The 13,402-nt window shown below is 41.1% G+C and overlaps 1 protein-coding gene across 3 annotated transcripts in view; it reads right to left on the bottom strand.

Moving 5' to 3' along the window:
• The window catches only part of Myom1 (myomesin 1), a 117,127-nt gene that overhangs the window by 8,104 nt on the left and 95,621 nt on the right, over positions 1–13,402 (bottom strand). For all 3 annotated transcript variants that reach the window (XM_031368719.1, XM_031368717.1, XM_031368718.1), the window contains 7 exons: positions 11,530–11,589; positions 11,198–11,265; positions 10,243–10,356; positions 9,472–9,559; positions 7,774–7,812; positions 7,574–7,679; positions 1,718–1,881 (listed from right to left, as the gene is read on the bottom strand). In XM_031368719.1, coding sequence (XP_031224579.1) covers positions 1,718–1,881; positions 7,574–7,679; positions 7,774–7,812; positions 9,472–9,559; positions 10,243–10,356; positions 11,198–11,265; positions 11,530–11,589 — 639 coding nt within the window. The remainder of the gene's footprint in view (positions 1–1,717; positions 1,882–7,573; positions 7,680–7,773; positions 7,813–9,471; positions 9,560–10,242; positions 10,357–11,197; positions 11,266–11,529; positions 11,590–13,402) is intronic.

The following is a 13,402-nucleotide window of genomic DNA, read 5'->3' as shown; positions in this document are numbered from 1 at the left end:
GTGCCATCTTCCCAGCCAAGAATCCTATTTACATCTAGAGAGTATGGATTTAACTGGGTTATATTAACCTATCCCCAAGCCCCCTCACACATACACTTTACATATGGGAGAATAAGGATAGAGTCGGGCCTTGTTTTTTCTCCTCTGGAAACTGACTGAGCTTCAGGTTGAACACAAGGTGATAGCCCAGAACTGTTTCTGGTTCCCACACCATACGGAGAAAAAGAGAAATGTGGTCAAGCTAATGTGTTTGGTGGCTATGGCAACCTGGTGAGGGGATCTACAGCCTTTGTCTTATGAGGGGTTAAAGTGGGGTAGTTGCATAAGCTTTGTTGTTAAAAATAATTCTTGAAATGTTTTAAACCTATCCACCCACTTGTGGCTTCCCCTTTCTATTGTATTTCCCACAGCCAGATGAACAGTGGGAGAGATCCACAGGGCTCGCTGCTTGTGCAATGTGGGTCAGAAGGTCTCTGCCTGTTCGCTGCACCTTCTCCTGTGAGCACAGATCCTTCAGCGAGTCTTTGTAGGCATAAGGGTAGGGATTGGGAGAGAGTAGGGAATTTAGAGAACACATACACATGCACACACACACACACACACACACACACACACACACATAACCTCAATGCATGCTTAGAAAGCTGTTGTCTAAATTGTGAATCTATTCTGAGGTTGAAAACTACGAAGAGTATGGTACACCAAGACTCCATCTTAGTGCACCAAGGAGTGGGTCAGATTTAGCCTATCTTCCTGTGGTGACTTTCATCTCGACGGTTTTATTCTTTCAGAAGGAATAGAGGGGAGAATGTTGCCAGGGGATGGGGGGAAATGGCATGGTGATATTAACTGTTCACTTAACTCGCTTAGTTTTATTCAGTAATTGTGCAGCACCTTTGGTCTTTTTGCTTGTTTAAGTCATTTACTTGTTCCTCTTTTCACCCCCATTATCACCAGAACCTCCAATCTCTCAGCAGGTAACTAAGATATCTGGGACCTTCAGATGTGGTCTCTCCAGCTTCCTCCTGTCCTGCTCAGCGTTTACTCATTTTCTTTGCTGATTCTCATTCACTCCTTTCTAGTTTTGGACAGAGAAACCCCTTTGTTCACTTCCAGAGTTAACCCTTTCCCTTCTGCTCTTGCTCTCTCACCAACCACTTACTGGAGCTTTGGTAGGTCATTCATTCCCTTCATAGTCAGCTTTCCGGTCAAAGCAACTGCTACCTGGACTGGAAGAATACGCTCAGATCTCAGTCCCCATGCACAGTTCCTTTCCACTCTTTGCTCTTAAGGAGGTGATCATGAGTCAGCTGACCTCTTCTAAGAGTCTTCCCTCGAGAGTCCTGCTTTCTCTCCATGTTCGCTGTCTCCATCTGCTTTTTATGGTTGTCTGCCCACTAAATTTTCCACAATTAAGACTACCTTGCCAAAATCACTATTAATAAGATGCACTGGAGGACATTATTTTAGCCTAGCCCACACCAGTCCTCAGCTGACCAGATCTAAGTAGAATGGCATCACTCACATAAGGTGACATATAATCAAATTGAACTTAAAAACAAGACAGGCTTCCAAGAAGATTGGGATTCAGAGTAACCAGTCAGAACAGGTCCCCTCAACCCAAGCATCCCAAACACCAATGCCTTCGACATCCCGGGTATAACGACCTTTTGTCGCTTTGTTTCGTTCCATAGTGAATTTAAGCAAGTACGTTTACCTTGTCCAGAGAGATCCACCGTCTTCTGGTGTCCAGACTTTCCATCAAAGAGCTCCATTATGTACTTCCCTTTATCATTGGGAGTGGGCTCATTGATCTGCAGCCAGATCTGCTCCCCGGTGACTCCACTCTTGACTCTGTCCGTGTACTTAATCCCAGCCCCACTGTTAAAGCAAAGACAGTGCCATCAGTGCTTCCTTCTGTGAACAGCTAGCTGGTCTTTCCTCCGCTGTTATTAGGTGGCAGACCATAAACTTCCACAGGCTTTCAGAAAGCATGAGACCTGCCTACACCTTTCTGCTTCAGGGGGATGATAGGCCCAGAAGCCCAGCATCCGGATTTCAGGGACCAGCAAGTGATAGCCCGAACATCTACTAACTCATGACAGTAGCCTGAGTATCCATTTCAATCCTTCTCAGGGGTGCCGATTATCTTCGGGTTTGCTTGGGTTGGTTTCCAAGATTAAGAGACTCTTTAAAGGTGAAAGACCAAACTAAATACTATTTTACTGCATATTTAACACAAGTGCTCTATGGCCAAAATGGATAAGTCAAAAAGCACACTAACAGGGACTATCCATGCCTGACAGCTATGGACATATGTTGCTCCAGAGCTATTAAAGGGTACATAAATACACACTTGGAAGTAGAGTCAAATGTGAATGAACAGCAGAGTGGCTGTCAACAAAGTGAGGCATGTGCCATGACCCTGTGTGAAAACAGAAGGACACACAGCCCTTACCCTGCGAGCCAACCATGGTGATACATAAAAACAATATGGTTATAGAGAAAACAGGGCGTGGCAGAACAGTATCCTCATACTGTCAGTCAAAAGACACTTCATGAAGATTTTGTGAGACAGTGAGAAAATTTTAAAAAGTAGAATAGGGCCAGTGAATGGTACAGGGAGTAAAGGTGCGGGTTGTAAGCCTGGCAACCAGAGTGAATCCCCGAAGCTCATGTGGTAGAAGGAAAGAACTGACCCCTACCAACTGTCCTCTGACCTCCACATGTGCTGTCATATGTGCTCATACACACACACACACACACACACACACACACACAGACAGACACACACACACAAAATAAATGTAATAAAAATTTTAAAAGTAGTATACAAAATTGACATATATATACACATATATAAAGTAATAGAGAGAAAAATTAGAAGTACTTTAAATGCACATAAAGGGGCTAACCAAACTTCTAGTGATACCATATTATAAATGCTTCCAGGCACAAACCTTTAAGTCCAATAATCAAGAGATAGAGGCAGGCAGATCTCTGAGTTCAAAGCCAGCCTTGTCTACAGAGTGAGATTCAGGACAGCCAAGGAGACAGAGAAACCCTGTTTTCAAACTCCCCACCACAAAATCCTGCCACTTCATAATCTCTACATATGTATTTTCCAAAAGAGCATGTAGGAAGTTTATTGCTTAAGTACAATTTCAAATTGAGCTTTAAAAAACAAGACATTTTCACCTAAAAATATTTAGGTTCCAATTAATATTTAGTATTTTTCTTATAATACTAATGCTATGAGACATTGCACATTTATTGATATATCTTTAAATATATTAGCAATTGAGATGCCATAAAACTATGGTAAAGAAACACATCTGTATCCTGCAGTTTTTAGTCTGAATAGTAGCTTTTTCTTAGAGAGTGGGACAAGAAGACAGATCTCTGCTTTGCTTGAATTATTTAGTCTCTGGCTGGCTTTCATAATGGTGCCTTCTATATGCTAAGTTCTTCTGACAGAATGGATCGTATTGTTCTTATCTTATATGAGAAAAATAAAATTCATAGAATTAAATGACTTGCCAAAGAAGATAAAACAAAGTCAAGGCTAACACCCACCTAAAGGTGTGTTTTTTTTCTTCTCAGTATGCCTCCAACTTACAAAAAGAAAAAAAGAAAGCCACAGTAGTACAATTCTCAAGCCCTGAGCTTTGTGTGGGCGCAAAAGTATAAGACAAACTGATGTAAATGAGAACAACACGGTAGGAAGCTCAGGCCTTGCTACTCTAACGGCAAGTTTCTTAAATTATACTCTCAATGTGCTCATTAAAAAACTATGTTTTCAAAAGACTTATTTTAATTATGTATATGTGTGTTGGGGAGAAGTTATGTGCACATGAGTGCAGTTGCCCATAGAAGCCAGAGATGTCAGATCCTCTGTAGCTGGAATTATAGATGCTTGTGAACCATTTGACTTAGTTCCTGGTAATTGAACTCTGTCTTAGTCAGGGTTTCTATTCTTGCACAAATATCATGACCAAGAAGCAAGCTGGGCAGGAAAGGGTTTATTCAGTTTACTTCCACATTGCTGTTCATTACCAAAGGAAGCCAGGACTGGAACTCAAGCAGGTCAGGAAGCAGGAGCTAACACAGAGGCCATGGAGAGATGTTCCTTACTGTCTTGCTTCCTCTGGCTTGCTCAGCCTGCTCTCTTATAGAACCCAAGACTTCCAGCCCAGGGATGGCACCACCCACAATGAGCTTCCCCACATTGATCACTAATTGAGAAAATGCCCCACAGCTGGATCTCATGGAGGCACTTCCCCAACTGAAACTCCCTTCTCTGTGATAACTCTAGCCTGTGTCAACTTGACACACAAAACCAGCCAGTACAAACTCCAATCCTCTAGAAGGTCAGTATGTGCTCTTAACCACTGAGCTCTTTTTCTAGTCCTTGAATAGTTCTGTTACAAAAGATAAAACTTTAAAATACTACATTTATGTATTTAATTATTACTGTTTGTGTGCATGTGTGCACACACGTGTGTGCCTGTGTGGTGTGCCATAATGCACATGTGGAGGCCAGAGAACAATTTGTTATTCATTTCTTTCCTTCCACTTCCATCTAGGATAGACCTCAAGTCTGAGTGCCTTTACCCACTAAGCCATCTTCCTGGATCTAAGGCACAGCACTGTGATAGATGATCCAGCTAATTCTGCTCCCCTCATTCTTCACACTGATATATTATAGTGTCCTGGGTGTCACCAAGGAATGTCCTAGGATTTGGTCTATTTTAAATTTTAATTACTTCTCTGCACTATTTTCTAAAGAAAAAAAAAAAAAGAACAACGGGCCAAAGCCACAGTGTTCCACACAGCCATTTGTATTTAATTCTAGAACTCAGCAAATGACCAAGAGCTCAGTCAAAGCCCAAGAGCTTCATCAAATGCCAGTCTGCATGTTAGTAAACACTAGCGAATGCTGTGTAGGAACTGGTACTGGTTAACTCTTTTTTTTCCTTCCTTCTTTGTGGTGCTGGGGATTGAACTCAGTCTTGTGTATGCTAGACAGGTGCTCTGCCACTGAGCTACCCTGACACATTTTAGTGGGGTAGGGCTGGGTCTGCTGTTTCAGTTTTGCTTACTTGTTTTGAGACAGGTTTTGCTCTGTAGTACGTATGAGTTGCCCTCAAATTTTCAATCTTCTTGTCTCTTTAGTACTGGGATTACAGATGTGCACCTGCAGTACACCATCCTCAGCATCACATGACTTCTGGCATTGTTTTTTAAGGCAAGTGCTTGCTGAGTAGCCCAGCTAGCTGGAAGCTCCCTATGTAGCCCATATTGGCCTTGAACTCATAATCCTTCTGCTTCGATTTTTCTAAATATTGTTATTAGAGCTGTGTGCCACCATGTCTTATGTTATCATTAGGTCTCAAACTCAGGATAAATGGCAAGCTGAAGTATCTGATTAACATATCAAAGCAGACACTGGCTGCCAATCTCTCTCAGCATCAATACCTGTTACGGTGCCCTACCTTCTCTCAGCCTTTCTCACCCTGCTCTGTACCCTAGACTCTGCAATCTAGGGGCTTCCCTTCCCCAGCCTCTGACCCCTATATAATCCAGCCATTTGGCCATGTGGTCTCTCCATCTCTTGCCCTCTTATGATCTTGCACTCTTGGTCTCCTAGCTTGCTCCTGGCCTCTTGGCTTTGCTTCCTCTCTGTTCTCTCTAGCTCTCCCTTTGTCCCTCTCCTCTCATGGCCCTGTTCAGTCTGGATACTTCCACATGCCTCTGGTTGTTTTCTCTCTCATATCTACAATAAACTTCCTCCTCCACCATACCTGGGAGCAGTCATGCCCTCATTTTTTCATTCAATCATAACATATACATATATATGTATATATACATATATATATATACACATATATACATGCATGCATTAATAATATATGCACAGGGCTGGAGAGATGGCTCAGCGGTTAAGAGCACCGACTGCTCTTCCAGAGGTCTTGAGTTCAAATCCCAGCAACCATATGGTGGCTCACAACCATCCATAATGGGATCCGATGCCCTCTTCTGGTGTGTCTGAAGACAGCTACAGTGTACTAATATATATACAATAAATAAAATCTTAAAAAATAATAATAATATATGCACAACAATCCTCAGTGTGTGTTTATATCATAAAGGGACAGTATTCTATTTAAACCAGGTTAAAAATATCTTCCCAAACTAGCTTTCTTTTCTATGTGGCCCTGGCTGGCCTAGAACTTACTGTGCAGACCAGACTGGCCTTAAACTCAAAAAGAACTGTCTGCCTCTGTCTTCCAAGTACTGGGATTAAAGGGAAGCACCACCATACACAGCCTGCTTATAATTTCTTTACAATGAAAACTTCCCAAATCTTTTTCTATAGCTTTTTGAAATATACAATGTATAGTCACAGTCACAAACAGCAAAGATGCTTTGTTTTATTCTGTACCTTGGTACCCAATGGTCAGCCTGTTCTCCCCCACATTTGAAACTTTCCATGCAGTATGGAAGTGTGTGTGTGTGTGTGTGTGTGTGTGTGTATGTGTGTGTGTGTGTGATAGAATGAGCTAGCTTAGCTCTGGAGCCAGACTAACTGGAATAGCCATCAGCTCACTTAGCTATGGGCCCACTCCCAAGTCACCCCTGAAGAGAAGAATGCCTACTTCACAGAGCCATATGGCTATGAAAGAACCCACATGTTGACTGGTTGGCAGCAATGTCTGCTGGACTGCTAAGTGCCCAGGGAAGGAATAATATAAACAGCCATTGTTATCTGCTTCCTCAAAGGATGCTACAGGACTCTGTTAATAGTTTAGAATGAATGTCTAAACTAGATTGAACTGGAGGTGGCCGCATCACCACAGATTATCTAGACTGTCTCTTTTCTCTTTTTACCAAGGTTGTCTCAGGGGATGCAGAGGTTGAGTAAACTGTCAGGATTAGGTTGAAAAGTCTGGTTTGAGTCAGGTATCTATGGAATTCAAGGTAAACATGAATGCTCACAAAGGCAGCCTAGGATGAGGGTAGACTTCCAGATTGATGCAGTTCAAACACAGGTCCCCAAACTGGACAAGCCAGATACAAGATGCTAATGCCTAATTACGCCAGCTGTTGTAATGGACATCAACAAGCCAGGACTCCTCTCAGGATGAGACTCCCATGTTAAATGGCTCTGAGTGCAGATTATAGGAAACTCAAGAGTTCTCCTAGCGCTCATTGCTTTAGTTTGTTTCAGAGCACACGCGCTGACTGTACACATAGGGGCTGAAAACACAGCTGTGGATGCTTGGCAGCACAGAGGTAGCCTGTGTATGGCTGACCCAGGTACATTACAGAGATATTGACAAATGATGATATGTCCATCACAAGCAAAGATATAATGCTAGCCATCACTAGGGCTTCACCATGTGTGTTGAGAGAAACAGCTAAAATCATAAAGGCGGGGCTTCAGTGTTCTGTCCTGTGTTCTTCAATATGATACCTCTTTCTTAAAAGGGGTTGGGTTTTGGTTTTCATTCCTCCTACTTGCCTGAGAGGGGGAAATGTCTACCTGGCAAGTCAGTCTGCAGGTACTTACTTGTGGGACCAGTTAACTTTCAAGTCATCCAGGTAATAACAGACAAAAGAGTACAGCCGGATGCCCTCGGCTGTGCTTTGGATTTTCAGGTCCGTGGCAGACAAAGCTGAAGAAGAAAGCAGTACAGTTAATGCACCTGCCGGTCTCTCCTGGAAGGGGTGTACTGAAGCATTTGCTGTGGCAAGGAAATGCTAACTTACCTATCTTCCTGCATACTTCAGTCATCAAGTCTTGGAAGGCTGTAGATAGAGAGGCATAGCCAAAACTTTAGCATAAGCATATTCCATCTAAGGTCAAATTTCAAGCTGTTAGTTCTCAAACAGTCCCTGTCTAGTGAAAGCCATTTGACAGAAGGTAAATTTGGTGACTCACTGATAGGGTTTTTTGTTTGTTTGTTTGTTTGTTTGTTAGTAAAATAACTCAGTTTTATAAGGCTTTAAAAAGACTTCTGCTTGTTTTGATCTATGCTTTCCTTGACTGGTTTGTAACTAACCCTGTGTGGACATTCTAGGAAAGGCCACTATGGCCTTTCCAGAAAGCCTGATGGCTTTGGAATGAATGCTTCCTTCTTTTTTTTTTTTATTAGATATTTTCTTTATTTACATGTCATATGATTTTTCTTTTCCCAGTTCCCCTTCCCATAAACAAACAAACAAACAAACAAAAGCAACAAGAACAAACCCCTGTTGGCTCCCCCCTCCCCATACTTGCCACCTCACCCTCTCCCACTTATTGACCCTGGCATTCCCCTACACTGGGGCACAGAACCTTCACAGGGCCAAGGGCCTCTCCTCCCATTGATGATTAACTTTGCAATCCTCTACTATATACATGCTGCCAGAGCAATCAGTCCCACCATGTATACTCCTTGGTTGGTGGTTGAGTCCCTGGGAGCTCTGAGGGTACTAGTTAGTTCATATTGTTGTTCGTCCTAAGGGGCTGCAAACCATTCAGCTCCTTGGATCCTTTCTCTAACTCCTTCACTGGGGACCCTGTACTCAGTTCAATGGATGGCTGTGAGCCTCTACATCTGTATTAGTCAGGTACTATCAGAGCCTCTCAGGAGACAGCTATATCAGACTGACTTGTCCTTCTTTCAGTCTCTGCTCCATAGTCTCTGCAACCTCTTCCATGGGTATTTTGTTTCCCCTTTTAAGAAGGAATGAAATGTCCACATTTTGGTCTTCCTTTTTCCAGAAAGCCTGATGGCTTTGGTATGAATGCTTACTTCTTAAGTCCCAGAAAACCTTAATTTAAATTACATGAGTTTTTTTATCTGTGTCATCAATTCATAATGAATTGATGTAACTGTAGTCTTTGTTAACTGTAGTCCCACCTCTACTGAGAACTGGAAGACAAATTACTGTCTCTGCAGTTAATTGCAATCCTGCTGTATTGAGGGAAAAACTGATATTTGGGGGTGGGGGGGCTATAAGTAGCTTTGTGTTATCATGTTATATTTGCCCTTAGTAAAAGTCTCTGAAAAATGGGAATGGCTGCTTTGATGTGATAATAATTGCAAGATCTAAGATTTCATACATGAATCTTTGTTACCAACCTTACAATGGGCTGATTTATTGGCATTCTTCTAAGAAGGTTTTGATCCTAGAACATTTTTGTAGAGTTGAAACAAAAATAATGATTTAAATTGAAAACAGACTTTTAGTGGCCTGCAGGCTATAAATTCTCTAAGGATCAAAAGTATATTTTTGATTTCTAGGAAGTCAAAAAGGAAAACTGTTTTTGAAAAAGGACAGTACTTTGCTCTGCTGGAATTTCAATTAAATTAAAGTCAGTGGACACAAATCAGCATGTTGTCCATGGCCAGCCGAGCCCTGGGTCATAACTCTGGTAGCTGTAGAACCCATGAGACAGACCATATTAGTTGATAGATTCACCTTCATCCACAAGTTTCAATCTGCTCTTATCTTTTCCTCGGTCATCTTTCAGGATAACTTCATAAAATCCAGCATCTTTCTTGGAAAACTGAGGAGACAGTGAACATGAGAGTTTATCATAGCTCAGATCTGGTTGGTACAACTGTGTGTGTGTATGTGTGTGCATGTGTGTGTGAATGCTCATTGTGAATGCATGTGTATTGTGTGGCTGTGTATGGATGTACATACAACATGTGAGTGGAGGTGGAGATCAACCTTGGCATCACTCTTCAGGGGCTATCATCTTGTTTGTTTTTAACCATTCACTTTTATTACATGTGTGTGAGTGTTCTGACAGCATGTCTGTTTCTATACCACATGCATGTAGTAACTGTGTACAGTGACACATGCTTCTAAAGAAAGCAGTCCCGAACTATTTTAGTTGAGAAAGGCGGTTGTGAGTCACCATGTGGGTGCTGGAAATCAAATCCAGGTCCCTGGAAGAGTAACTAGTGCTCTTAACATTGAGCCATCTCTCCATCTACAACCTTGTGTTTTGAGGTAGGGTCTCTCACTAGGGCCTGGAGCTCTCCAATGCAGCTACACTAGCTGACCACAAAGCTTCCAGGATCCACCTGTCTCTCTGTGTCCACCACTGGGATTATAAATGTGTTCCTATAGCAGTTAGATGTAAGCTGTTGTAACTCAGGACATGGAATGAATGATGAATCGAGTTTCTGTTGAGCAAACCAAGATACAGAGCTGGCAGCTCGCATGTCCACGGCCACCTACCTCTGTGATGAGCAGGGTACAAATGCCATCCTTAAAGTCATGTTTCTCATCCACAGAGATCTCCCGTTCATCTTTGTACCATACAATGTGAGTCTCTTTTTTAATATTTGCTACCTGTAAGAAGAGTCATGATTACCATCCTTGAAGAAATAAATGTCATTTTTATGAAGGTAAGCAGTTCTTATGCGTCTGAGTATTAAAGAAAAAATACTGAATTTGAAGTCAGAGGACACAGGGTTGTAAAGAAATTGGTCTAAAATGATTTTAGTGAAGAAAATGTTACAACAAGGGGAACACTAGAAAATAAGCTTAAATCAGTAGCATCTCTATTTCCAGTGGTAAAAATTGTCTTAACATCTGATTTCCATGACAAACACCAAAATTCTACATTGGGTGGTAGAACTGCTTTCTGCATGGATATACTGCAACAATTGGAATGGAATGGACACTATCTTATTGCCAGGCTCACTCCTAAAGGAACAGAGGGATTGGTAGTCAAGCCCCCTTGTGTAATGCTACATTGTTTCAAACCCAGCTTAAAACTGATGCCAAGAAAGAGCACTATGTGTCCATTCAATCAAGGCATATCAAAGAAGTGCTTTCCAACTTAAAAAAAAAAATCACTGTATCCATAGGTTTTTCTCTTAGATGTCTCTGTGTGCAAGCACAATTATCCCAAAATCCAAAACAAAACAAAATCCACCATAAACCCCATGCATTTTGGGGAAGGGATCTTCAAACTGCCCTTTTGTCTATGCCCTTCTGGAGCTCAGGGGCAACAGCAGGAGTTCCTTTCCTCAGGTGGTTTTACTGTCTCTCTCCAACCAAAGGGTCTATAGCAATCATCAGAAAGGCTGTGTCTGCTGCTTGGGAAGTGGAAAGGTTGATCTTTGGTCCACATTCAGTTTTATCTTTCTTTCTCCTGAATCAAATATTAAAACGCACCCACTCTTACCTTGCATTTCAACAACACGTTACATTCACCAGTCACTTCCCAGCTCAAATACTCAGCAAAATGTGGGCCTGTGAAATTTTAATGACATAAGCCATCTTTTAACTAGTCGCAGACGCAAGATCAAAGCTCAAAATCCTTAAATCCTTAGGCGATTTATATTTGGAGTCAGATTTTCTTAAAGTTAGGGATTTGGTTTTAAAATATCTTAATGCCTACATATTTAATAATTACTGTTTTAAATTATTTTTCAGCAAATGTGAAATGCTGCTCATTTAAATTTGCTATGGAAATAACTTTAGAATACTTAAAAAAAAAACAGTATCTATTTTTACCTTGTTTCCTGATCCATTCTTGTCGCTGGAATTCAGCTTCTTTCTGTAGCTTCTTATAAACTTGAAATTGAAAAACAAGGAAGTGTGAAACTGAGTTGGGCAGCACAGACCCACATGCCAGCCATGCTGCTAGTGATCCATTGACCTATTTTCATTATTATGATATCATAGATTGTGATGACACTAGTTTCTCTGATTTTTATAAAGAGATAGCCTTTGAAAACTATGTAACTTTGTATGTTTGTGTGAGTGTGTGTGAGTGTATATTTATAAGTATGTATGTGTGTTTATGTGTGTATATGTATGTGAGTATGTGTGAGTGTATGTTGTATGAGTGTGTATGTATATGTGAGTGTCTGAGTGTGAATGTGAGTGACTGTTTATATGTTGGTGTATATGTGTGAATATGTATGTGTGAGTATGAATGTGTACGTAAGAATGTGTATGAATGTATGTAAATGAGTTTGTAAGTGTGTATGTGTTTATGTGTGTGTGAGTGTATGTGTAAATGTGAGAGTGTGTGAGTGTACATGTATGGATGTGTGTGTGTGAGTATGAATGTGTGTGTGAGTATGTATGTGAGTGTGTAAGTGTATGTATATATGTGTATGTGTATGTGTATGTGTACGTGAGAATGTGTGTGAATGTATGTAAATGAGTGTGTATGTGTGTATATGTGTTTATGTGTGTGAGTGTATGTGTGAATGTGAGAGTGTGTGAGTGTATCTGTGTGTATGTGTGAGTATGAATGTGTGTGTATGTATGTGAGTGTGTGAGTGTATGTGTATAATATATGTGTATATGTGGGGAATAGATGTGAATGCATGTGTAAATGTATGTGTCTGTGTGAGTGTCTATAATAAGTGTGAGAATATGTGTGTGAATTTGAGTATGTGTGCATGTGTCTGTGAGTGCATGTGTGTGTGAATGTGAGTGTGTGTGAGTGTGAGTATGAGAGTGTGAGTGTGAGTATGAGTGTATGTGAACTTGAGTGTATGAGTAGAATATGTGTATGTATTTATATGTGAGTGTGTGTGCCTGTGTATGTGAGGATGTGTGTGTATATATAAGTTGGAAGTAGACATCAGATATGTTTGCTAATTCTCCTCTATGTACCCGTCAAGACAGGGTCTCACTATAAGCTTGGTTGTGCTGAAACTTATGTATAGATTGGGCTGTCCTTGAACTCAGAGATCTGACTGCCTCTACTTCCCAAGTGCTGGGATTAAAATTTTGCTCCACCACACCCAATGCTCTCCTTATTTTTTTAAGACTGGGTTTTAGGACTGGAGAGATGGCTCAGTGATTAAGAGTATGTATTGCTTTTACTCAGGACCAGGGTTCAAGTCTCAGCACCCATACTGGGCAGTTGGCAGCCATCTGTAATTCCTGCTCAAACACACTTCTGCAGATACCCACACAGAAACACATATACTCATACTTAAGAATAAAAAACAAATCTCTCTCTCCTTTTTAAAGATAAGATTTTAAACTAGACCTAGAGCTCACTGATTTGGCTAGCCTGGCTGCCAGCAAGCTCCAGGGAGTCTTCAGTCTCTGTATTCCCAGTACTGGGATGAGTAAGTGCTGCAATGCTGATTATCCAAACTCAGGTCTTATTGTTTGGAGTGCCAACACTTTATTAACTAAACCATCTCCCAAACCCCAAGACTAAATAACTTTTCCAAGGTCATAAAGCTAGGAAATGGTAAAGCCATACTGGCTATTACAAACAGACATTTGGCAGTCTTTTCAAAGCTTGTAAAATGCCACATTTTAAATCATAATGGTTTCTACAGACAATTATTACAGCTGACCTCTACAGTCTAGTGACTATATATGATTGACAGGTTTGGCACACATACAGTACTTT

Source organism: Mastomys coucha, unplaced genomic scaffold (assembly GCF_008632895.1).
Source record: "Mastomys coucha isolate ucsf_1 unplaced genomic scaffold, UCSF_Mcou_1 pScaffold14, whole genome shotgun sequence".
Lineage (NCBI taxonomy): Eukaryota > Metazoa > Chordata > Mammalia > Rodentia > Muridae > Mastomys > Mastomys coucha.
This window is presented reverse-complemented; position numbering and strand designations above follow the sequence as displayed.